The sequence below is a fragment of the Sphaerodactylus townsendi genome, linkage group LG17 (assembly GCF_021028975.2).
Source record: "Sphaerodactylus townsendi isolate TG3544 linkage group LG17, MPM_Stown_v2.3, whole genome shotgun sequence".
Taxonomy (NCBI): domain Eukaryota; kingdom Metazoa; phylum Chordata; class Lepidosauria; order Squamata; family Sphaerodactylidae; genus Sphaerodactylus; species Sphaerodactylus townsendi.
In genome coordinates, this window is record NC_059441.1 from 1,487,777 (window position 1) to 1,510,207 (window position 22,431).

General features: G+C 69.2%; 1 protein-coding gene across 1 annotated transcript in view; it reads left to right on the forward strand.

The window, feature by feature from the left end:
- Positions 1 to 22,431, forward strand: part of PARP6 (poly(ADP-ribose) polymerase family member 6) — a 39,626-nt gene that overhangs the window by 9,241 nt on the left and 7,954 nt on the right. The window contains exons 3-15 of the mRNA XM_048482048.1: positions 81 to 158; positions 782 to 876; positions 961 to 1,036; positions 14,919 to 15,014; positions 16,282 to 16,360; positions 17,163 to 17,257; positions 17,348 to 17,467; positions 17,650 to 17,721; positions 18,239 to 18,306; positions 18,558 to 18,606; positions 19,507 to 19,622; positions 20,867 to 20,939; positions 22,202 to 22,271. Coding sequence (XP_048338005.1) covers positions 81 to 158; positions 782 to 876; positions 961 to 1,036; positions 14,919 to 15,014; positions 16,282 to 16,360; positions 17,163 to 17,257; positions 17,348 to 17,467; positions 17,650 to 17,721; positions 18,239 to 18,306; positions 18,558 to 18,606; positions 19,507 to 19,622; positions 20,867 to 20,939; positions 22,202 to 22,271 — 1,087 coding nt within the window. The remainder of the gene's footprint in view (positions 1 to 80; positions 159 to 781; positions 877 to 960; positions 1,037 to 14,918; positions 15,015 to 16,281; positions 16,361 to 17,162; positions 17,258 to 17,347; positions 17,468 to 17,649; positions 17,722 to 18,238; positions 18,307 to 18,557; positions 18,607 to 19,506; positions 19,623 to 20,866; positions 20,940 to 22,201; positions 22,272 to 22,431) is intronic.

Consider the following 22,431-nt stretch of genomic DNA (forward strand, 5'->3'; position numbering starts at 1 on the left):
AGCTTCAAAACTCAGTTATGCAGATGTTTCTGTGGCATTGCCGACTGCCGGCCTCCTCCCGGCCTTTTCTTGTCTTTCAGGACATCAAAGGCCAATACTGGACTGATGATGATTCCGAGGGAGAAAATGAATCAGAGGAATTCCTGTACGGGGTACAGGTGAGATCCTTGGTATCCTCAGAGTGCATAACCAGCCAGGGGTTGACTTGCTGCGTCTCGGTAGGAAGGTGCAAAATTTCCTGTGCAGTTCTGGGGCAAGCAACAGAAGGAGCATGCAGTTAAAACCCAGACTGAATGCATCTCCTTTGTATTATTGAAATGTAGGGGCGAGTGGTGTTTGGAAACCATTAAAGATGATCTTTAATCTTTGGCATGCTGGTATTTCACTGAGGGGGGTCTGAGTCCAGCGAAAGAAGCAGGAGAGGGTGAAGGATGTTGTGAGTGGGACGTAGCTGAGAGGGACGTTGACCAACCAGCAGAATTGATCAGTGTCACCACCAAAGAGACTCGAATTAATATGTTTCTGTTCTCTTTGTTGCTGTCAGCTGTTGCACCCGCAAGGAGGGCTTCTTAAAAAACCAGGATTAGGACTGCCATTTCCCTACTGATGAAGAATAGTTTCTCAAGGGAAAACTGTGCATTTAAGGACTTGCATTCCAATTTTAGCTGTTAGCTGCCTGGTTTCTGGCCAGTCTTGTTCTACCGAGGTCAGACTGAACCTGTCAATAAGTAACCAGTGAGAATTCTGTATCCCTGAAGCAGTTTTGTGTACGTTTCCACAGGGGACCTGTGCGGCGGACCTGTATCGCCACCCACAGTTGGATGCAGACATTGAGGCGGTGAAGGAGCTGTACAGCGAGAATTCTGTGTCTGTCCGGTGAGTACGAAAGTCTAAACCTGGGATTGCTCTGGTGGCCTTGCATTCATTTGTCTTGTCTTGTCCCTTGCATTGTCGTAATAGCTGCAGTAATAGCATGCATGCCTCTGCAACCCGGTTTAATGCGGATCCCATTGCGCAAAATGAATTCCAGGTCTCAGTAGATACAGGAAGGCCTGGAACTTGGATCACCAGTGTTTATCCCTCCTCTTTGTAAATTGTGGTGGAAAGTGAGTCACAGCTGACTTATGGTGACCCCGTGGGATTTTTCAAGGCAAGAGATGAGCAGAGTTGGTTTGCCACAGAGATCCAGCATGGTGTAGTGGTTAAGAGCAGGTGCACTCTAATCTGGAGAATCGGGTTTGTTTCCCTGCTCCTCCACCTGAGTGGCAGAGGCTTATCTGGTGAACCAGATGTGTTTCCACACTCCTACATTGCTGCTGGGTGACCTTGGGCTAGACCTTGGGAACTCTCTCAGCCCCACCTGCCTCCCAAGGTGTCTGTTGTGGGGAGAGGAATGGAAAGGAGCTTGTAGGCCACCTTGAGTCTCTTTACTGGAGAGAAAGGTGGGGTATAAATCCAAACTCTTCTTGTTTTTCTTCTAAATCGCATCTCTTGATTTGGATTGAGGCATGCAAGACTGTTTTTAAACCCATCAGAGCTTGGCTTGGCCCCGTCAGTAATGGGTTATATCTTGCCAAGAGTGACTTTGAACTGGCTCTGCAGAATTTTTTCCTATAACCCAGTGGTGGGACCCAACAATTTTAGTAACAGGTTCCCATGGTGGTGGGATTCAAAAAGTGGCGTAGCGCCATTGGGGCAGGGTGGGGCACGACGGGGGCGTGGCCAGGCATTCCAGGGGCTGGGCATTAATAATTTCTCTGTTACTGTAAAAAACTCCTACTGTAAAAAAAAGTTCCTAATTTCCAGCTGGTATCTTTCTGTCCATAATTTAAACTCATTATAGCAAGTCCTATCGTCTACTGCCAACAGAAACAACTACTTCTCCTCTAATTGACTGCCTGCCAAATACTTAATACTTTCAAATACTTTATTTTGTTTCTAGAAATCAAAAGAAGGATACGTTCCTTAAACAAGGAACTTGACCATATTTCTAAAACATGTTTTTACAACAGCCCAACAGGGAGAATTATCCCGTTTTCTACCTTCGCTAACCAGCCACATAGGAAACAACGGGACTTTATGATTTTGGGACCTAATGGAATTAGGAAAAGCAGACCCAATGAGTAACCCCCTCTCGGCACACACACATAATTAGTAACCCACTCTCGGGAACTGGTGAGAACCTGCTGGATCCCACCTCTGCTATAACCCCCTCAGACCTGAACGTGGGAAGTGTGTGACTCCCCTTCTTATAGATCCAAGCTCAACAGACCTCCCAAGCTCCCCTGCATAGTGCAACCTCCTTGAACATAAGAACATAAGAACTAGCCTGCTGGATCAGACCAGAATCCATCTAGTCCAGCTCTCTGCTACTCGCAGTGGCCCACCAGGTGCCTTTGGGAGCTCACATGCAGGATGTGAAAGCAATGGCCTTCTGCTGCTGCTGCTCCTGAGCACCTGGTCTGCTAAGGCATTTGCCATCTCAGATCAAGGAGGATCAAGATTGGTAGCCATAGATCGACTTCTCCTCCATAAATCTGTCCAAGCCCCTTTTAAAGCTAGCCAGGTTAGTGTCCATCACCACCTCCTGTGGCAGCATATTCCAAACACCAATCACACGTTGTGTGAAGAAGTGTTTCCTTTTATTAGTCCTAATTCTTCCCCCCAGCATTTTCAATGTATGCCCCCTGGTTCTAGTCTTGTGAGAAAGAGAGAAAAATTTCTCTCTGTCAACATTTTCTACCCCGTGCATAATTTTATAGACTTCAATCATATCCCCCCTCAGACGTCTCCTCTCCAAACTAAAGAGTCCCAAACGCTGCAGCCTCTCCTCATAAGGAAGGTGCTCCAATCCTTCAATCATCTTCGTTGCCCTTCTCTGCAGTTTTTCTATCTCTTCGATATCCTTTTTGAGATCTTCATTCAGTTGTATTAATTATCCCCACCCGCAAAGACAATATGTGAAGAACTTCTTTAGGATCAGAGTATTCAATCGCAGCCTAAAATATATAATTTTACATAAAATCAATCAGACTCTCACTGATGTTTAATGGTCGTATACCCGTTATTTCCTTCCGGAGCGTTAATTACATCAAAGGGAAATTTGGCTACCATTTCACAGAAAGTTTCATTTGAATTGTTTTAAAAGAAAGTAAAATTTTTGGTCATCCGCTAGCCCAGTGGTTCTCAACCTGTGGGTCGTGACCCCTTTAGGGGTCTAATTACCCTTTCATAGACTCTCGGCATCAGTGTTTTACATCTGTAAAATGGATAAATGTTAGAGTTGGGGGTTACCACAACATGAGGAACTGTATTAAAGGGTCGCGGCATTAGGAAGGTTGAGAACCATGGATAGCCCCTCACACTTTGACAACACTCGATGCCAACGTTTCCTTCTTACGGAGGCCTTTTTGGGGCAATAAAAAAAGGAGAATGCACTAAAGTTTCTATTTGACCTCCTTCACATGAGCAAGTTATCTCGTCTGTTGGTTTCTTTTGATACCTTCCTTGTAACAGAACCGATGGAATTACATTCAATCTGGCCATAGCTAGTGCACGTCTCTGATGTGGATCTTTTAATATTTGGCTATATGGTGACATACAACCTCTCTCCCCTACAACGGATGCATTTATTGGTGAGCATGTTTGAGTGCCTTACCCTGTTTCCCTGAATATAAGACATCCCCGGAAAATAAGACATAGTAGAGGTTTTGCTGAAGTGCGAAATATAAGGCATCCCCCAAAAGTAAGACGTAGCAAAGTTTTTGTTTGGATGCATGCCTGACGAACAGAATACAGAAATATAAGACATCCCCTGAAAATAAGACATAGCGCATCTTTGGGAGCAAAAATTAATATAAGACACTGTCTTATATGTCTTATATAAGACACTGTCTTATATTCGGGGAAACACGGTAGTTCTCTGGCTGGAAAAGAACCTTTCTTTCCCTTTCTAAATACAGTTGCATCAAAAGGACATTGTAATGTTTTGCAAAGGCCCTGCTCTGACTCCTGCAAAGAAGCGTTTGCAGACCATGTGCCTTTGTGTGTGTGTGTGTGTGTGTGTGTGCGCACGCACGCACACACATTCACATTGGTGAGTGGCTGCTGCCCTGGGGCAAATTACCTCTCTTCCTGCTTTCTGAAGCAGAATCACCAATTAGCAAGAGCAGCCACAGCAGGGAGGCCGTGCCTGGAGAGAGAAGCCGGAGGTGGTTTGTGGCTAGCGCTCTGAAGCTAAGGCTGACAGGCCGTGCGCTTAGAAGAAGAAGAGACGAAGAGTTTGGATTGATATCCCCCCTTTCTCTCCTGCAGGAGACTCAAAGGGGCTGACAATCTCCTTTCCCTTCCCCCCTCACAACAAACACCCTGTGAGGTGGGTGGGGCTGAGAGAGTTCCGAGAAGCTGTGACTAGCCCAAGGTCACCCAGCTGGCGTGTGTGGGAGTGCACAGGCTAATCTGAATTCCCCAGACCCCCCCCCCCCCCCACGCACCCCCCCCCACCCCCACCCGCCCCCCCCCCCACCCCCCCCCCCCCCCCCCCCCCACCCCCGCCCCCCCCCCCCCACACACCCCCCCCCCCCCCCCCCCCCCCCCCCCCCAAACCCCCCCCCCCCCCCCCCCCCCCCCCCACCCCCCCCCCCCCCCCCCCCCCCCCCCCCCCACCCCCCCCCCCCCCCACCCCCCCCCCCCCCCACCCCCCCCCCCCCCCACCCCCCCCCCCCCCCACCCCCCCCCCCCCCCACCCCCCCCCCCCCCCACCCCCCCCCCCCCCCACCCCCCCCCCCCCCCACCCCCCCCCCCCCCCACCCCCCCCCCCCCCCACCCCCCCCCCCCCCCACCCCCCCCCCCCCCCACCCCCCCCCCCCCCCACCCCCCCCCCCCCCCACCCCCCCCCCCCCCCACCCCCCCCCCCCCCCACCCCCCCCCCCCCCCACCCCCCCCCCCCCCCACCCCCCCCCCCCCCCACCCCCCCCCCCCCCCACCCCCCCCCCCCCCCACCCCCCCCCCCCCCCACCCCCCCCCCCCCCCACCCCCCCCCCCCCCCACCCCCCCCCCCCCCCACCCCCCCCCCCCCCCACCCCCCCCCCCCCCCACCCCCCCCCCCCCCCACCCCCCCCCCCCCCCACCCCCCCCCCCCCCCACCCCCCCCCCCCCCCACCCCCCCCCCCCCCCACCCCCCCCCCCCCCCACCCCCCCCCCCCCCCACCCCCCCCCCCCCCCACCCCCCCCCCCCCCCACCCCCCCCCCCCCCCACCCCCCCCCCCCCCCACCCCCCCCCCCCCCCACCCCCCCCCCCCCCCACCCCCCCCCCCCCCCACCCCCCCCCCCCCCCACCCCCCCCCCCCCCCACCCCCCCCCCCCCCCACCCCCCCCCCCCCCCACCCCCCCCCCCCCCCACCCCCCCCCCCCCCCACCCCCCCCCCCCCCCACCCCCCCCCCCCCCCACCCCCCCCCCCCCCCACCCCCCCCCCCCCCCACCCCCCCCCCCCCCCACCCCCCCCCCCCCCCACCCCCCCCCCCCCCCACCCCCCCCCCCCCCCACCCCCCCCCCCCCCCACCCCCCCCCCCCCCCACCCCCCCCCCCCCCCACCCCCCCCCCCCCCCACCCCCCCCCCCCCCCACCCCCCCCCCCCCCCACCCCCCCCCCCCCCCACCCCCCCCCCCCCCCACCCCCCCCCCCCCCCACCCCCCCCCCCCCCCACCCCCCCCCCCCCCCACCCCCCCCCCCCCCCACCCCCCCCCCCCCCCACCCCCCCCCCCCCCCACCCCCCCCCCCCCCCACCCCCCCCCCCCCCCACCCCCCCCCCCCCCCACCCCCCCCCCCCCCCACCCCCCCCCCCCCCCACCCCCCCCCCCCCCCACCCCCCCCCCCCCCCACCCCCCCCCCCCCCCACCCCCCCCCCCCCCCACCCCCCCCCCCCCCCACCCCCCCCCCCCCCCACCCCCCCCCCCCCCCACCCCCCCCCCCCCCCACCCCCCCCCCCCCCCACCCCCCCCCCCCCCCACCCCCCCCCCCCCCCACCCCCCCCCCCCCCCACCCCCCCCCCCCCCCACCCCCCCCCCCCCCCACCCCCCCCCCCCCCCACCCCCCCCCCCCCCCACCCCCCCCCCCCCCCACCCCCCCCCCCCCCCACCCCCCCCCCCCCCCACCCCCCCCCCCCCCCACCCCCCCCCCCCCCCACCCCCCCCCCCCCCCACCCCCCCCCCCCCCCACCCCCCCCCCCCCCCACCCCCCCCCCCCCCCACCCCCCCCCCCCCCCACCCCCCCCCCCCCCCACCCCCCCCCCCCCCCACCCCCCCCCCCCCCCACCCCCCCCCCCCCCCACCCCCCCCCCCCCCCACCCCCCCCCCCCCCCACCCCCCCCCCCCCCCACCCCCCCCCCCCCCCACCCCCCCCCCCCCCCACCCCCCCCCCCCCCCACCCCCCCCCCCCCCCACCCCCCCCCCCCCCCACCCCCCCCCCCCCCCACCCCCCCCCCCCCCCACCCCCCCCCCCCCCCACCCCCCCCCCCCCCCACCCCCCCCCCCCCCCACCCCCCCCCCCCCCCACCCCCCCCCCCCCCCACCCCCCCCCCCCCCCACCCCCCCCCCCCCCCACCCCCCCCCCCCCCCACCCCCCCCCCCCCCCACCCCCCCCCCCCCCCACCCCCCCCCCCCCCCACCCCCCCCCCCCCCCACCCCCCCCCCCCCCCACCCCCCCCCCCCCCCACCCCCCCCCCCCCCCACCCCCCCCCCCCCCCACCCCCCCCCCCCCCCACCCCCCCCCCCCCCCACCCCCCCCCCCCCCCACCCCCCCCCCCCCCCACCCCCCCCCCCCCCCACCCCCCCCCCCCCCCACCCCCCCCCCCCCCCACCCCCCCCCCCCCCCACCCCCCCCCCCCCCCACCCCCCCCCCCCCCCACCCCCCCCCCCCCCCACCCCCCCCCCCCCCCACCCCCCCCCCCCCCCACCCCCCCCCCCCCCCACCCCCCCCCCCCCCCACCCCCCCCCCCCCCCACCCCCCCCCCCCCCCACCCCCCCCCCCCCCCACCCCCCCCCCCCCCCACCCCCCCCCCCCCCCACCCCCCCCCCCCCCCACCCCCCCCCCCCCCCACCCCCCCCCCCCCCCACCCCCCCCCCCCCCCACCCCCCCCCCCCCCCACCCCCCCCCCCCCCCACCCCCCCCCCCCCCCACCCCCCCCCCCCCCCACCCCCCCCCCCCCCCACCCCCCCCCCCCCCCACCCCCCCCCCCCCCCACCCCCCCCCCCCCCCACCCCCCCCCCCCCCCACCCCCCCCCCCCCCCACCCCCCCCCCCCCCCACCCCCCCCCCCCCCCACCCCCCCCCCCCCCCACCCCCCCCCCCCCCCACCCCCCCCCCCCCCCACCCCCCCCCCCCCCCACCCCCCCCCCCCCCCACCCCCCCCCCCCCCCACCCCCCCCCCCCCCCACCCCCCCCCCCCCCCACCCCCCCCCCCCCCCACCCCCCCCCCCCCCCACCCCCCCCCCCCCCCACCCCCCCCCCCCCCCACCCCCCCCCCCCCCCACCCCCCCCCCCCCCCACCCCCCCCCCCCCCCACCCCCCCCCCCCCCCACCCCCCCCCCCCCCCACCCCCCCCCCCCCCCACCCCCCCCCCCCCCCACCCCCCCCCCCCCCCACCCCCCCCCCCCCCCACCCCCCCCCCCCCCCACCCCCCCCCCCCCCCACCCCCCCCCCCCCCCACCCCCCCCCCCCCCCACCCCCCCCCCCCCCCACCCCCCCCCCCCCCCACCCCCCCCCCCCCCCACCCCCCCCCCCCCCCACCCCCCCCCCCCCCCACCCCCCCCCCCCCCCACCCCCCCCCCCCCCCACCCCCCCCCCCCCCCACCCCCCCCCCCCCCCACCCCCCCCCCCCCCCACCCCCCCCCCCCCCCACCCCCCCCCCCCCCCACCCCCCCCCCCCCCCACCCCCCCCCCCCCCCACCCCCCCCCCCCCCCACCCCCCCCCCCCCCCACCCCCCCCCCCCCCCACCCCCCCCCCCCCCCACCCCCCCCCCCCCCCACCCCCCCCCCCCCCCACCCCCCCCCCCCCCCACCCCCCCCCCCCCCCACCCCCCCCCCCCCCCACCCCCCCCCCCCCCCACCCCCCCCCCCCCCCACCCCCCCCCCCCCCCACCCCCCCCCCCCCCCACCCCCCCCCCCCCCCACCCCCCCCCCCCCCCACCCCCCCCCCCCCCCACCCCCCCCCCCCCCCACCCCCCCCCCCCCCCACCCCCCCCCCCCCCCACCCCCCCCCCCCCCCACCCCCCCCCCCCCCCACCCCCCCCCCCCCCCACCCCCCCCCCCCCCCACCCCCCCCCCCCCCCACCCCCCCCCCCCCCCACCCCCCCCCCCCCCCACCCCCCCCCCCCCCCACCCCCCCCCCCCCCCACCCCCCCCCCCCCCCACCCCCCCCCCCCCCCACCCCCCCCCCCCCCCACCCCCCCCCCCCCCCACCCCCCCCCCCCCCCACCCCCCCCCCCCCCCACCCCCCCCCCCCCCCACCCCCCCCCCCCCCCACCCCCCCCCCCCCCCACCCCCCCCCCCCCCCACCCCCCCCCCCCCCCACCCCCCCCCCCCCCCACCCCCCCCCCCCCCCACCCCCCCCCCCCCCCACCCCCCCCCCCCCCCACCCCCCCCCCCCCCCACCCCCCCCCCCCCCCACCCCCCCCCCCCCCCACCCCCCCCCCCCCCCACCCCCCCCCCCCCCCACCCCCCCCCCCCCCCACCCCCCCCCCCCCCCACCCCCCCCCCCCCCCACCCCCCCCCCCCCCCACCCCCCCCCCCCCCCACCCCCCCCCCCCCCCACCCCCCCCCCCCCCCACCCCCCCCCCCCCCCACCCCCCCCCCCCCCCACCCCCCCCCCCCCCCACCCCCCCCCCCCCCCACCCCCCCCCCCCCCCACCCCCCCCCCCCCCCACCCCCCCCCCCCCCCACCCCCCCCCCCCCCCACCCCCCCCCCCCCCCACCCCCCCCCCCCCCCACCCCCCCCCCCCCCCACCCCCCCCCCCCCCCACCCCCCCCCCCCCCCACCCCCCCCCCCCCCCACCCCCCCCCCCCCCCACCCCCCCCCCCCCCCACCCCCCCCCCCCCCCACCCCCCCCCCCCCCCACCCCCCCCCCCCCCCACCCCCCCCCCCCCCCACCCCCCCCCCCCCCCACCCCCCCCCCCCCCCACCCCCCCCCCCCCCCACCCCCCCCCCCCCCCACCCCCCCCCCCCCCCACCCCCCCCCCCCCCCACCCCCCCCCCCCCCCACCCCCCCCCCCCCCCACCCCCCCCCCCCCCCACCCCCCCCCCCCCCCACCCCCCCCCCCCCCCACCCCCCCCCCCCCCCACCCCCCCCCCCCCCCACCCCCCCCCCCCCCCACCCCCCCCCCCCCCCACCCCCCCCCCCCCCCACCCCCCCCCCCCCCCACCCCCCCCCCCCCCCACCCCCCCCCCCCCCCACCCCCCCCCCCCCCCACCCCCCCCCCCCCCCACCCCCCCCCCCCCCCACCCCCCCCCCCCCCCACCCCCCCCCCCCCCCACCCCCCCCCCCCCCCACCCCCCCCCCCCCCCACCCCCCCCCCCCCCCACCCCCCCCCCCCCCCACCCCCCCCCCCCCCCACCCCCCCCCCCCCCCACCCCCCCCCCCCCCCACCCCCCCCCCCCCCCACCCCCCCCCCCCCCCACCCCCCCCCCCCCCCACCCCCCCCCCCCCCCACCCCCCCCCCCCCCCACCCCCCCCCCCCCCCACCCCCCCCCCCCCCCACCCCCCCCCCCCCCCACCCCCCCCCCCCCCCACCCCCCCCCCCCCCCACCCCCCCCCCCCCCCACCCCCCCCCCCCCCCACCCCCCCCCCCCCCCACCCCCCCCCCCCCCCACCCCCCCCCCCCCCCACCCCCCCCCCCCCCCACCCCCCCCCCCCCCCACCCCCCCCCCCCCCCACCCCCCCCCCCCCCCACCCCCCCCCCCCCCCACCCCCCCCCCCCCCCACCCCCCCCCCCCCCCACCCCCCCCCCCCCCCACCCCCCCCCCCCCCCACCCCCCCCCCCCCCCACCCCCCCCCCCCCCCACCCCCCCCCCCCCCCACCCCCCCCCCCCCCCACCCCCCCCCCCCCCCACCCCCCCCCCCCCCCACCCCCCCCCCCCCCCACCCCCCCCCCCCCCCACCCCCCCCCCCCCCCACCCCCCCCCCCCCCCACCCCCCCCCCCCCCCACCCCCCCCCCCCCCCACCCCCCCCCCCCCCCACCCCCCCCCCCCCCCACCCCCCCCCCCCCCCACCCCCCCCCCCCCCCACCCCCCCCCCCCCCCACCCCCCCCCCCCCCCACCCCCCCCCCCCCCCACCCCCCCCCCCCCCCACCCCCCCCCCCCCCCACCCCCCCCCCCCCCCACCCCCCCCCCCCCCCACCCCCCCCCCCCCCCACCCCCCCCCCCCCCCACCCCCCCCCCCCCCCACCCCCCCCCCCCCCCACCCCCCCCCCCCCCCACCCCCCCCCCCCCCCACCCCCCCCCCCCCCCACCCCCCCCCCCCCCCACCCCCCCCCCCCCCCACCCCCCCCCCCCCCCACCCCCCCCCCCCCCCACCCCCCCCCCCCCCCACCCCCCCCCCCCCCCACCCCCCCCCCCCCCCACCCCCCCCCCCCCCCACCCCCCCCCCCCCCCACCCCCCCCCCCCCCCACCCCCCCCCCCCCCCACCCCCCCCCCCCCCCACCCCCCCCCCCCCCCACCCCCCCCCCCCCCCACCCCCCCCCCCCCCCACCCCCCCCCCCCCCCACCCCCCCCCCCCCCCACCCCCCCCCCCCCCCACCCCCCCCCCCCCCCACCCCCCCCCCCCCCCACCCCCCCCCCCCCCCACCCCCCCCCCCCCCCACCCCCCCCCCCCCCCACCCCCCCCCCCCCCCACCCCCCCCCCCCCCCACCCCCCCCCCCCCCCACCCCCCCCCCCCCCCACCCCCCCCCCCCCCCACCCCCCCCCCCCCCCACCCCCCCCCCCCCCCACCCCCCCCCCCCCCCACCCCCCCCCCCCCCCACCCCCCCCCCCCCCCACCCCCCCCCCCCCCCACCCCCCCCCCCCCCCACCCCCCCCCCCCCCCACCCCCCCCCCCCCCCACCCCCCCCCCCCCCCACCCCCCCCCCCCCCCACCCCCCCCCCCCCCCACCCCCCCCCCCCCCCACCCCCCCCCCCCCCCACCCCCCCCCCCCCCCACCCCCCCCCCCCCCCACCCCCCCCCCCCCCCACCCCCCCCCCCCCCCACCCCCCCCCCCCCCCACCCCCCCCCCCCCCCACCCCCCCCCCCCCCCACCCCCCCCCCCCCCCACCCCCCCCCCCCCCCACCCCCCCCCCCCCCCACCCCCCCCCCCCCCCACCCCCCCCCCCCCCCACCCCCCCCCCCCCCCACCCCCCCCCCCCCCCACCCCCCCCCCCCCCCACCCCCCCCCCCCCCCACCCCCCCCCCCCCCCACCCCCCCCCCCCCCCACCCCCCCCCCCCCCCACCCCCCCCCCCCCCCACCCCCCCCCCCCCCCACCCCCCCCCCCCCCCACCCCCCCCCCCCCCCACCCCCCCCCCCCCCCACCCCCCCCCCCCCCCACCCCCCCCCCCCCCCACCCCCCCCCCCCCCCACCCCCCCCCCCCCCCACCCCCCCCCCCCCCCACCCCCCCCCCCCCCCACCCCCCCCCCCCCCCACCCCCCCCCCCCCCCACCCCCCCCCCCCCCCACCCCCCCCCCCCCCCACCCCCCCCCCCCCCCACCCCCCCCCCCCCCCACCCCCCCCCCCCCCCACCCCCCCCCCCCCCCACCCCCCCCCCCCCCCACCCCCCCCCCCCCCCACCCCCCCCCCCCCCCACCCCCCCCCCCCCCCACCCCCCCCCCCCCCCACCCCCCCCCCCCCCCACCCCCCCCCCCCCCCACCCCCCCCCCCCCCCACCCCCCCCCCCCCCCACCCCCCCCCCCCCCCACCCCCCCCCCCCCCCACCCCCCCCCCCCCCCACCCCCCCCCCCCCCCACCCCCCCCCCCCCCCACCCCCCCCCCCCCCCACCCCCCCCCCCCCCCACCCCCCCCCCCCCCCACCCCCCCCCCCCCCCACCCCCCCCCCCCCCCACCCCCCCCCCCCCCCACCCCCCCCCCCCCCCACCCCCCCCCCCCCCCACCCCCCCCCCCCCCCACCCCCCCCCCCCCCCACCCCCCCCCCCCCCCACCCCCCCCCCCCCCCACCCCCCCCCCCCCCCACCCCCCCCCCCCCCCACCCCCCCCCCCCCCCACCCCCCCCCCCCCCCACCCCCCCCCCCCCCCACCCCCCCCCCCCCCCACCCCCCCCCCCCCCCACCCCCCCCCCCCCCCACCCCCCCCCCCCCCCACCCCCCCCCCCCCCCACCCCCCCCCCCCCCCACCCCCCCCCCCCCCCACCCCCCCCCCCCCCCACCCCCCCCCCCCCCCACCCCCCCCCCCCCCCACCCCCCCCCCCCCCCACCCCCCCCCCCCCCCACCCCCCCCCCCCCCCACCCCCCCCCCCCCCCACCCCCCCCCCCCCCCACCCCCCCCCCCCCCCACCCCCCCCCCCCCCCACCCCCCCCCCCCCCCACCCCCCCCCCCCCCCACCCCCCCCCCCCCCCACCCCCCCCCCCCCCCACCCCCCCCCCCCCCCACCCCCCCCCCCCCCCACCCCCCCCCCCCCCCACCCCCCCCCCCCCCCACCCCCCCCCCCCCCCACCCCCCCCCCCCCCCACCCCCCCCCCCCCCCACCCCCCCCCCCCCCCACCCCCCCCCCCCCCCACCCCCCCCCCCCCCCACCCCCCCCCCCCCCCACCCCCCCCCCCCCCCACCCCCCCCCCCCCCCACCCCCCCCCCCCCCCACCCCCCCCCCCCCCCACCCCCCCCCCCCCCCACCCCCCCCCCCCCCCACCCCCCCCCCCCCCCACCCCCCCCCCCCCCCACCCCCCCCCCCCCCCACCCCCCCCCCCCCCCACCCCCCCCCCCCCCCACCCCCCCCCCCCCCCACCCCCCCCCCCCCCCACCCCCCCCCCCCCCCACCCCCCCCCCCCCCCACCCCCCCCCCCCCCCACCCCCCCCCCCCCCCACCCCCCCCCCCCCCCACCCCCCCCCCCCCCCACCCCCCCCCCCCCCCACCCCCCCCCCCCCCCACCCCCCCCCCCCCCCACCCCCCCCCCCCCCCACCCCCCCCCCCCCCCACCCCCCCCCCCCCCCACCCCCCCCCCCCCCCACCCCCCCCCCCCCCCACCCCCCCCCCCCCCCACCCCCCCCCCCCCCCACCCCCCCCCCCCCCCACCCCCCCCCCCCCCCACCCCCCCCCCCCCCCACCCCCCCCCCCCCCCACCCCCCCCCCCCCCCACCCCCCCCCCCCCCCACCCCCCCCCCCCCCCACCCCCCCCCCCCCCCACCCCCCCCCCCCCCCACCCCCCCCCCCCCCCACCCCCCCCCCCCCCCACCCCCCCCCCCCCCCACCCCCCCCCCCCCCCACCCCCCCCCCCCCCCACCCCCCCCCCCCCCCACCCCCCCCCCCCCCCACCCCCCCCCCCCCCCACCCCCCCCCCCCCCCACCCCCCCCCCCCCCCACCCCCCCCCCCCCCCACCCCCCCCCCCCCCCACCCCCCCCCCCCCCCACCCCCCCCCCCCCCCACCCCCCCCCCCCCCCACCCCCCCCCCCCCCCACCCCCCCCCCCCCCCACCCCCCCCCCCCCCCACCCCCCCCCCCCCCCACCCCCCCCCCCCCCCACCCCCCCCCCCCCCCACCCCCCCCCCCCCCCACCCCCCCCCCCCCCCACCCCCCCCCCCCCCCACCCCCCCCCCCCCCCACCCCCCCCCCCCCCCACCCCCCCCCCCCCCCACCCCCCCCCCCCCCCACCCCCCCCCCCCCCCACCCCCCCCCCCCCCCACCCCCCCCCCCCCCCACCCCCCCCCCCCCCCACCCCCCCCCCCCCCCACCCCCCCCCCCCCCCACCCCCCCCCCCCCCCACCCCCCCCCCCCCCCACCCCCCCCCCCCCCCACCCCCCCCCCCCCCCACCCCCCCCCCCCCCCACCCCCCCCCCCCCCCACCCCCCCCCCCCCCCACCCCCCCCCCCCCCCACCCCCCCCCCCCCCCACCCCCCCCCCCCCCCACCCCCCCCCCCCCCCACCCCCCCCCCCCCCCACCCCCCCCCCCCCCCACCCCCCCCCCCCCCCACCCCCCCCCCCCCCCACCCCCCCCCCCCCCCACCCCCCCCCCCCCCCACCCCCCCCCCCCCCCACCCCCCCCCCCCCCCACCCCCCCCCCCCCCCACCCCCACCCACCCCCCCACCCCCCCCCCCCCACCAACCCCCCCCCCCACCACCCCCTCCCCCCCCCCCCCCCCCCCCCCCAAACCCCCCCCCCCCCCCACCCCCCCTCCCCCCCTCCCCCCCCCCCCCCCCCCCCCCCCCCCCCCCGCCCCCCCCCCCCCCAACCCCCCCCGCCCCCCTCCCCCCCCCCCCCCCACCCCCCCCCCCCCCCATCCAGATGTTATGGACTACAATTCCCATCAGCCCCTGCCAGCATGGCCAATTGGCCATGCTGGAAGGGGCTGATGGGAATTGTAGTCTATAACATCTGGAGTGCCAAAGGTTCGCCACCACGGACCTAGAGTCTCCTTACAGGAGAGAAAGGGGGGTATAAATCCAGTCTCCTTCACCGCCCCCTCCTCCTCCTTGCTGTGCTAAAACAAAGTAGAACAGTGAAAGTTGTGCAGAACTTCTAATCGAATCTGTTTTATGCCCTCCCACCCGCTCCCTGGAACAAAGACATCTGTGCGGTTTAGCTCTTCAACACAAGATGGACCTTTGGGAAAGCCGCCATAACAGCGGCCCCTTAGATGAGGCTGGTGCGAAATGGCGAGACCAGGAAGGGGGTGAGTTCGCACGTGATCTCACCCCCGTGTGTTCTTGTGTTCCTCCCCAGATCATGAAGTACGCAGAACAGAGGATTCCTACCCTGAACGAATACTGTGTGGTGTGTGACGAACAGCACGTCTTCCAGAACGGTTCCATGCTGAAGGTATTTTCTTCGCACTTTTTGCGCACTGGTCTCTCTGACTATACCCTGTTCCACGTAAAATGTTAGTAAGGTTGTCCCTTTTTAAAAATCCTTTTTTAACCCCTTTTTTTAACCTCATTTTTTCCCTGCATTAATCTTTCAAATGTATATGCACATTTTCCCCCTTTTTTACGATTTAAGGATCATTGTAAACGCGATCTGTCACATTATTATTATTGTTCAAGAAAATAAATTCTTCCATAAAGCTAAACAAAACGTTAGTAAGGTTGTACATTCCTCCGCCGCAGAACAGAGCAGACCAGCGACCAAATGCTAATTGTTCAGAGTTTGCGTAAAGGTTGCACTTACATGGCACTTATATGACCCCTTGAACTGGGCTTCATCGAATTTCAGTGCGGAATTGCTTTCCCGTGTTAATTAATCGGCTTATGACGTTCCTTCTTAGAAATGTCCTTCACCCCAACTAGCAATTGAAGCCCAGGGATCTGCAACCTGCAATTGGCCATGCTGGCAGGGGCTGATGGGATTTGTAGTCCATGAACATCTGGAGAGCCGCAGGTTGCGGAACGCCCTGCACGGCAAATGATGCATATGTTAATTGGTAGAACTTGGACCTTCTATGATGCAATGGTGGGCAACCGATGGCACGGGCGCCAGAGGGGGCACTCAGAGCCCCCTCTGTGAGCACGCATAATAAGAGTTAAGTCATGTGGGAGGGAAGTAGCCCCCCCCCCCCCACACATCTAGGCTGGCGCTCGGGCATGGGGCTGAATTATTAGCATTAAACCTAAGACCTGGTGTTTGGGGAAGCAGTATAGAATTTGCCCTGACCAAAGCTGTTAAACCCCGCTGATTTTCGTGAAAAGAACTAAAAGCGGCGATCCTTTGCTGGGAGTAAGCAGTTTGCTGGCAATGGGGCTTGCTTCTGAGCTGGCCCTGCTAGGGTCGAATTCACCAGATTGGAAGAAGTTGCACAATTGCTTCAGACAAAGCCACCGACTGGCACCAAAACTTTTACACCCTGAGTAACTTGCACGCCTCAGAGCCAATCGGTAATTTCTAAGCTAAAACCTCAGTATTCGATTTTAAATTGCTGTGTTGGCACTTTACTTGATAAATAAATTAAGGTTTGGGTTTGCCATTTTTAACCAGATGTCAAAAAGGTTCGCTATCACTGTTCTAGTGGGCTGTCTGAGGGGAACTTGGCTTGCCTCGCCAAGTGGATCAGACCCTCTGGCTAACGGTGGTACCTTTGGTCTTCCTGCAGCCGGCTGTGTGTACGCGAAAGGCTATAAAGTGCTACTCCTTCTACGCTCTAGATTGGCGAATGTCCGGAATTACTTTCCGCAGGAGGGAGTAGCCCACTTGGGAACAAAGAGGAAGTAACCAAGAGCACTTAGCGAGGAGAACATACGCCTTGGTATGCATAAAGGGACATGGTTTAGAGTCCCCGGCGTCTCCAGCTAAAAGGACCAGGCAGGAGGTGATGCGAAAGCCCTGGAAACAGCCGCCAGACTTAGTAGGCAATGCTGACTTTGATGGGGTCTGACAGCCAGTGTTGTGTGGTGGTTAAGAGCAGGTGCACTCTAATTGGATTGGATTCCCCGCTCTGCCGCCAGGCACAGTAGGGAGGCTTGTCAGGGAACCAGATTTAAGCACGCTCCCGGCTTACATACCAACTCTGGAGTGACCTTCTGGGCTAGTCACAGTTCTTTGGAGCTCTCTCAGCCCCACCCACCTCACAGGGTGTTTGTTAGGGGTGGGGAAGGAAAGGAGATTGTAAGCCCCTTTGAGTCTCCCTACAGGAGAGGAAGGGAGGATATAATTCCAAACTCCTCCTCCTCCTCCTCCTCCTCCTCTTCGTCTTCAGTTTAAGCCAGCTTCATGTCCGTTCAGAGCCACTTGGGAAATTCCACCCATGGAATAAGATGACTTGTGACCCTTTCCATACTTTTTCTCATTTGGAGAATCCTCGGGATTCTCAGAACAGATTGTATGTCTTTATTACCATCCAAGATCAACGAGTAAACATAGGAATGATACACAGTCTACAATGATTTATGTATAAAACGAACACTCAATGCAATTTAAAACCAAGCACAATAAAATACTGGGTTGATACAACGAAACCAGGATTTCCACCTGCAGCAATGAGGCGTGCCATAGCCAACAGGCAGATTCTCCGGGCCTTTTGTGGAGGATCAATTGCCCAGTCGTTTCAACGCTGGATCGTCAACTTGGAGGCGGGGCCCTGAATCAATTATTGGACTGTGATGATGCCATTCTGGTTCCTTCCGTTATGACCTCTCGTTCACTCCGCCCCCTTCGCCCAGGTGGTGGACCTCCTCGTGGCCATGTGCCGAGCAGCCTTGGAGTCTCCACGGAAGAGCATCATCTTCGAGCCTTACCCCTCCGTGGTCGATCCCAGCGATCCTAAGACCCTTGCCTTCAACGCTAAGATGTATGTGAGTTGACTCCTTTGAGGCAGTAGAGCGTTGCCAGGACCCAATCAGGGTTTGCTGATCAGTGCTGGACCGGTAGAGAACCACGGTGGAAATTTATGGAGACAGACCAGCAAAATGGCCCGTCAGATGACTTCTAGGTCTGACGGGTGCCTTGGTCTCCTTCTTTTGCTCCGCAGAAGAAGAACTACGAGCGATTGCAGAAGGCTCTGGACAGCGTCATGTCGATCCGCGAAATGACCCAAGTACGTGCCACCAAATCCACTCCAAACTTGACGTGCCTTCTCGGGGCCTGCATGTTCTATCTTTGCATTCGGGGTGGCGGAAACCCGATCTGTAAACACTCGTCGCTTTATCTCTTGCTCCTCGATGTTGCCGTTTTGACGCGTCACTCCAAAAGGACGGAGAAGCCTCAAATCAGAACATGTGAACCTCTGGCCTCATTTGGCACCCGTCCATGGGTGTGCGTGAAATTGATCCAAAGGAATCAGGATGAGGCGTGGTTTTGCAAAGCCATAGTGTTCTACCACCCTACAACTGGTACAATCTCCTTCTTTGGAGGTTTTTTTTAAAGAGACGCCATAGGTAATGGCCATCTGTCGAGGGAATCGCTTTGATTATGTGTTCCTGCATATAACAGGAGGATTGAACGATGATAGCCACTGGATGCTCTTCCAACTCTATGATTCTACCATGCTGGTGTGAGTGTCTTAGGCCTGCGTGCTGGTTGTGATTCCGATGCTACTGCACTATTTCTTACAGGGTTCCTACTTGGAGATCAAGAAGCAAATGGACAAGTTGGACCCTTTGGCACACCCTCTCCTTCAGTGGTAAGGCAGCCAGTGACATTATAGTGCAGAGATTTCTATGAGGTCTTTCGCACTCCTATGTTCCTGCTGGGTGACCTTGGGCTAGTCACAGTTCTTGGGAGCTCTCTCAGCCCCACCTACCTCAAAAGGTGTCTGTTGTGGGGAGAGGAAGGGAAAGGAGCTTGCAAGCCCCTTGGAGTCTCCTTACAGGAGAGGAAAGTGGGATATGAATCCAAACTCTTCTCTTCTAACTGGTTCTTTGCCTTCCTTAGGATAATCTCCAGCAACAGATCCCATATTGTCAAGCTACCTCTCAGCAGGGTAAGTGATCCGCTCCTCCGTTCCTCACAGCTGATCACGCACTTACGCCGAAACTGAAGGAGACATCACGGAACGAAGCGGATACCGATGCCAGCATATAACCTAAGCTTCTGATGAAACTGATTTATGTGCGTTAATGTTCCACCCGGCCCCTTCCAAACTTGGATGCCCCGTGGCCAGCAAGATTAAGCACTGGAATTACCAATTGCCTTACGATTTTGGGAAATACGCTGTATAATGTACCATAAACTAAAGCCAATAAACAACGGAAGCGTGGCATATAGTCAGCTGGAGAAAAAGGGTATGAACTTCAGAGCAAACGATGCTGTAGGCCAGGGGTCTGCAACCTGCGGCTCTCCAGATGTTCAGGGACTACAAATCCCATCGGCCCATGCCAGCATGGCCGATTGGCTGATGGGAATTGTAGTCCATGAACATCTGGAGAGCCGTAGGTTGCAGACCCCTGCTGTAGGCTTATGGAAAGTATGCTCCTGTGCCATTAAGACGTTAAGGAGAAGTCCTGCGGGTGCTGCTTCACCTGTAACGCGCACCTGCCCTTAATGCACTTGGGCTGTTTTTCGGGCTCAGACCCATGGTCTGTCTTGTCCGGCATCCTAATCCGTACAATGGCCAATCAGAGGCCCCTGGGTATTGCAGACAGGGTGTGGAGGCCGAAACCTTCCCCCTACCGTTGCCTCCCAGCAACTGGTATTCAGATATAGACTGCTCCTAAGCGTGGAGGTTCTATCCATCCTAGATTTAAAATAGAAGATAAGCACGGAGAAAAGGCAAACGGTTGGGAAAACTTCCTTGCATGATGGCCCTCTCTCTCTCTCTCTCTGCTTTTGGCCCTCTCTTCTCTCCTCTCTCCCTTCCATGCGGACCTGCTTCCCTTGGTAGCAGCTGAAATTTATGCACACCTCACACCAGTTCCTCCTGCTGAGCAGCCCCCCTGCCAAGGAGGCTGCAGCCTCCCGAACGGCCAAGAAGCTGTATGGCAGCACGTTCGCCTTCCAGTAAGTCTGGCCGCTCCTCTTCCCCGGTTTGGTACCCCCCCCCCTTTTGCTTCCCTCAAGGTTGGAACAAGACATAGATGTGACCGTGGAAGACACGGGTTTCTGCTCATGTGTATTGCGTTTGTGTAGCAAACAAAGGAGGTAAAGGGCCTTTCTTTAAGAGTGGACTGAGTGGGAAGTAGAAGGATTCTGGATGGGGCGGAGTCACAGGAAGAGGAGGGAATCTGGATGGGGTGGAGTCACCGGAATTCTGCATAGGGGCAAAGTCACTGGAAGAGGGGGGATTCTGGATGGGGTGGAGTCACCAGAAGAGGAGGAATTCTGAATAGGGGCGGAGTCACAGGAAGAGGAGGGAATCTGGATGGGGCGGAGTCACAGGAAGAGGAGGGATTCTGGATGGGGTGGAGTCACAGGAAGAGGAGGAATTCTGGATAGGGGCGGAGTCACGAAGAGGAGGGATTCTGGATAGGGACGGAGTCACTGGAAGAGGAGGGAATCTGGATGGGGCAGACGCACCGGAAGAGGAGGGATTCTGGATGGGGTGGAGTCACAGGAAGAGGAGGGATTCTGGATAGGGGCGAAGTCACTGGAAGAGGAGGGAATCTGGATGGGGTGGAGTCACAGGAAGAGGAGGGATTCTGGATGGGGTGGGGTCACTGGAAGAGGAGGGATTCTGGATGGGGTGGGGTCACTGGAAGAGGAGGGATTCTGCATAGGGGCGGAGTCACAGGAAGAGGAGGGATTCTGGATGGGGTGGAGTCACCGGAAGAGGAGGAATTCTGAATAGGGGTGGAGTCACAGGAAGAGGAGGGAATCTGGATGGGGCGGAGTCACAGGAAGAGGAGGGATTCTGGATGGGGTGGAGTCACAGGAAGAGGGATTCTGGATGGGGTGGAGTCACTGAGAAGAACGCATCACAATCTGGCCGCATGCACCTGGGGTACAGCCAGAAGTCACAAGCACAATACCAGCTCGTTTCCTTTACGCCTCTTCTCCAAAATCAGGGCTGGAGCCTTCCCTGGATTATCAGATTAGTCAGTTTCCTGGTCCCACCTGTTTCCCTTGGTGCCTTGTTAATTTTGCGATGCACCTGATTTGGCCTCCCTTTTCAACGTGGGTTGCACGCTCTCGGGAAAAGAGAAGCGAAGAAACGAAGCGCCCCTCTGAGGAAGAGCATCGCTTCCGGCCCACGTGCAGGATTAGAGCTGGCCTCGTGAGCTGACCCGTCTTTTCTCCCCCTGCAGTGGCTCTCACATTGAGAACTGGCATTCCATTCTGCGCAACGGGCTGGTCAACGCGTCCTACACCAAATTGCAGGTAAGGGGGCGGCGGTGGGAACCTTCGTGGCCAACCAGGAGAGCCTGTTGGGAGTCTTGACTCCTCGCCGTTCATCGTTGGGCAGATCTGCTTGGTGGCGGGCAAGCGCTGAACTCCTTCATGGATGGATTGGAGTAATCTTCCAGCCAGTTGGGTTCAGCCTAACGCACAACAAAAGCCGTTTCCAACCTGGTCCCACTTTGGACCGGCGTGACGCAGTTTGAGCACTGACCTACCATTGGTTAACCACAGCATAGCTCTACAGCGGGCTGTTTGAGAAATAACTCCAGACACCTGCCTTGAGAAGTCCAACTCTGAGACATTGCGGGTCAGCCATGACTGTTTTGGGCCCAGCTGTTCTTCCAGATGTCAATATCCTCTAATTGAAGGAGATTTGGTCGAACCCTCGCTAAATGGTCAATTGTGTACTAGAAGAAGAAGAAGAGTTTGGATTTATATCCCCCTTTCTCTCCTGCAAGGAGACTCAAAGGGGCTTACACAGTGGTGGGATCCAAAAATTTTAGTAACAGGTTCCCATGGTGGTGGGATTCAAACTGTGGCGTAGCGCCAATGGGGCTGGACGGGGCGCAACGGGGGCGTGGCCAGGCATTCCAGGGCGGGGCATTCCTGAGCGGGGCTGTGGCAAGGACGCAGCCGCTGCACCGGTCCTTGTGCGGGAAACAAATGCACGCAGGTGCAGGCTGCCACGCACGCCGGTGCACCTCCTGCTAGACTGCTTCAAGTTCTGCGCGCTACTGCTGAGAGGAGGGGCATAACTAAGGCAAAAATCACATGGCAAAATCACCAATTAGTAACCCCCTCTCGGCACACACAAATAATTAGTAACCTACTCTCGGGAACCTGTGAGTACCTGCTGGATCCCACCTCTGGGCTTACAGTCTCCTTTCCCTTCCCCCCCTCCCCACAACAAACACCCTGTGAGGTGAGTGGGGCTGAGAGAGCTCCGAAAGAACTGTGGCTCCCCCAAGGTCACCCAGCTGGCATGTGTTGGAGTGCACAAGCCAATCTGGTTCCCTAGATAAGCCTCCGCAGCTCCAGTGGCCGAGCGGGGAATCAACCCCGGTTCTCCAGATTAGAGTCCACCTGCTCTTAACCGCTACACCAGGCTAGCTACTAGTTAGAGAGACTTTGAATGGAAGGCAGGCAGTCGCAGGCCACGAGCTTGTCAGCTCTGTCCCCATCTCCTCCGGCCTGCGCGCTTCTAAAAACTTTTGTGGCTCACGCTGGTGTTTTCCCGCAAGCTGCACGGAGCAGCCTACGGCAAAGGAATCTATTTGAGCCCCATCTCCAGTATTTCCTTTGGATATTCAGGTAAGCAGCCCTCTCTTTGCCCCCTCCCCTTCCATCTGTCGACGAACCTCTCCGTTCTTCAGACATGCTTGCTTGGCATCTGAGAGTCACTCACTCGTCCCATTCCCACTGTGTGTGTTTTTTTCATCCATGCGCCGGGTCTCGGAGAAGCCTCCCGATG